The sequence below is a fragment of the Apaloderma vittatum genome, unplaced genomic scaffold (assembly GCF_000703405.1).
Source record: "Apaloderma vittatum isolate BGI_N311 unplaced genomic scaffold, ASM70340v1 scaffold14954, whole genome shotgun sequence".
NCBI lineage: Eukaryota > Metazoa > Chordata > Aves > Trogoniformes > Trogonidae > Apaloderma > Apaloderma vittatum.
In genome coordinates this window covers 48,855-51,757 of record NW_009711056.1, presented here as the reverse complement: position 1 = coordinate 51,757, position 2,903 = coordinate 48,855, and the positions used below count along the sequence as shown (strand labels likewise).

At 42.3% G+C, this 2,903-nt stretch overlaps 1 protein-coding gene across 1 annotated transcript in view; it reads left to right on the top strand.

The window, feature by feature from the left end:
* The first annotated feature begins 2,690 nt into the window (after positions 1 to 2,690).
* The window catches only part of LOC104272513 (nuclear receptor subfamily 4 group A member 3-like), a 23,472-nt gene continuing 23,259 nt past the window's right edge, over positions 2,691 to 2,903 (top strand). Inside the window, 1 exon segment of the mRNA XM_009867527.1 lies at positions 2,691 to 2,902. Coding sequence (XP_009865829.1) covers positions 2,691 to 2,902 — 212 coding nt within the window.

Below are 2,903 nucleotides of genomic sequence, written 5' to 3'. Positions count from 1 at the left end.
GGTAAGCTGCCGCTCCGCGGGGCCCGGAGAGGAGAAGGAAGAGGAAGAGAGGGGGAAGGCGAGGGAGAGCTCCTGCCGCGGCCCCTACCCTTTCCAAAAATCCTTTTAGCATCGTCGGTCCTCGACGTCCCGGTACCGGGGCCGAGGGATGTTGAAACCCCAACTGGGTCTTGGGCAGCGCCCAGCGTTTCACGGGGCTTGGAGCGATGCCGTGCCTGGGCACGGGGTGGTTGCGAGACCCCGGCCACAGGGCGTGTCAGATTTAAGGGGGAAAGGGGTTGGATGTTGGTGTCCCTGTCTATGAGGAGAGGAGAGCGGCTTGCTTGGCCTTAAAACGAGGATCGCTTATGTGGAACTCTTGCCCTCGGCTTGCTTGGCCTTAAACCGAGCATCGCTTATGTCGAACTCTCGCAAAAAGATAGCAGAATAGTAAGGTGACAGCTCTGAATGTCCCTACTCTGATTTTTTTACCCATTCATCTGGGCTTTGAGGACAGGTTGCTCTTCAATGCGCCTCCTGTGGGGCTTTTTTTAAAATGTTGTTGTGTAAAGAAGAAAAAATCCCAGGTTATTTACTTGGCAGGGTAATTAATATTGGTGCCCTAAGCGGAAAAGTAAGGGTTAGAATTAGTCAAGTGCGCTGGCAAAGGGCGAGGTAGGAGGAGTCCCGCTGAGCCAGGAGAGACCAGACCTTTAGGTTAGGGATATTTTTTCTATCCTCAGGTCGGATTTATTTTAGACTTCTGTTTTCTTACTCCACTTTGCACAGACTTCAGTGACATAACCCTGTAAGGCTCAGAAAAACGCAGGGAAAAAAAGCTTAATGATCTGTTTCTCTGAACTCCTGCTCATTTTCTGAGCTAGCAAAAAAGCCTTCTTTCCTTCGTAGGGCTGTGTATCAACACTTCTACTTGTGACATTTTCTGTCCTCTCAATCAGTTGTGTTCCCCGGTCAGTTCTCAGTGGAGGTGCGTGGAAGGAATTTCTTTCCCTCTTCATTTGATGAAGCACTGATCGCTACATTTTAACAGACGGTCCTTTAATAAAATGACAGTAATAGGATTTGCCATGCAATGTATGTGTGTTGAACGGCATGGATAGAAATTCATAGGAAGAAAGAGAATGGTGGAAAAATACATAAATAACATTGGGAGGCAAGGCTTGTGAATGGGTTGTCCTGCTTTTTTTTCTTTCATCATGTGGATTTACAAGCAGGAGGGTCTTGATTTCAGAAAACAGCACTATTTTCTTCTCAGTTTTTAATGTTTTCTTGAGAAGGAGAAAGATCTGAATGGTTTGTGACAGTACAGCAATTGAAATCTGATACTTAGTTTAAATATGCTTATCTGCAAACCGGGCAGGAAAGAATTAAAAGTTGATTTAACACAAATTATTTTAAATCCTGCACTACAGACTCAAGTGAAAGTTTTAAAATTGTAAGGGAAGAGAGTTGTTAAAATACTGAGGAAAACTCCATTATTTTTAACACAGTGTTGAGTTTTTTAGTATGAATTGTTTCTCAGGTTCTTTTGGAATACAAGTTACCATGATTAAGAAGAGATGATCTGCACTTAATTTAGATATACATTTTATCCATATTTACTTTTCTTTTCTTTTTGGAAGAGAATTTATACTAATCTATGCATTTTATTCCTGTATTGTGGAACCGAAACACACTACACACTTTTAGTTTGGGTTGCAAATATTGGGCTAGAATCTTACAGTGTTTAGTTAGGCAAACTTCAAATGGATTGCAGAATTTGGTCCATTATTTCCTGAGAACAGCAAAGAATATAGCAGACTAGTAGGAGAAGTAAAAGAAAAAAAATATCCTATTTTTATAGCCAGACACCGTATTGCTTCAACCATCCCAGCTATCAGTGAACCACATTAACTTTCATGACTAATGGATAAAAGCAATTATATTAGCAGTTTCTACCTTGCTTTTCCATAAAAAGAGATGCAGAAATACCATATATTTTTTCTCTTTTATTCTGGCAAATTTAAGGATGTATTGTACCACCTATTTTTTTTAGAAGAATGTTCTACCACAGATAAGCCTTAAAACTACTAGTTAGACAGCAACTTTAAATTATTAGCTGACCAGAAATATGCTTCAAAGGCCCAGAGTTGAGTAAGCAGAATTGATGTTTGCAAGTCCTAAGCAGCAAACACTGTGATTTCAAATGTTCCTCTGATATGCACTGCCGATGCTGTTTGTGTTAAAATAAATATAATTTTTAATATTATGCATTTGATGATCTCGTTTACCCTTCATGAAAATTTTATGGCATGCTGCACGCATACAGAGATAGATTTAGAGCCATAAACTGTTTTCATTCCACTTACCTAATTCTCATTGACACCTATGTATATTAAGCAGCAGATGTAGGGCAGCTTGAGATGGATTCTTCTCTCACTGACATTGGTATAAATTTGAGATTTTCCCGTGACTAGATGAGAGCAGGTTCCCTAATACCTAATGCTTTGTTGATCCCCGATGCATATTGTCGAACGGCAAGGACTTGAAGCTAATTTATATGTCCTCTGCCCAGGCAAGGATGGGAGTCAGGTGCCTAACTGAGCTCTGTGAAATGTGGGAAAGCTTCTAGGAAAGAACTTCGCAAGGGCCTGGGTGGTGGCCTTCGTGTGCTGGGCTTGTTGTTAACATCCCCCTTTGCCCTTGCAGATATGCCCTGTGTGCAAGCGCAGTATAGTCCTTCACCGCCCGGTTCAAATTATGCAGCTCAGACCTACGCGTATGGCTCGGAGTACAGCTCAGAGATCATGAACCCTGACTATGCCAAGCTGACCATGGACCTGAGCACCACCGAAATCACTGCCACTGCCACCACCTCCCTTCCCAGCTTCAGCACCTTTATGGAGGGTTACTCTGGCAGCTAT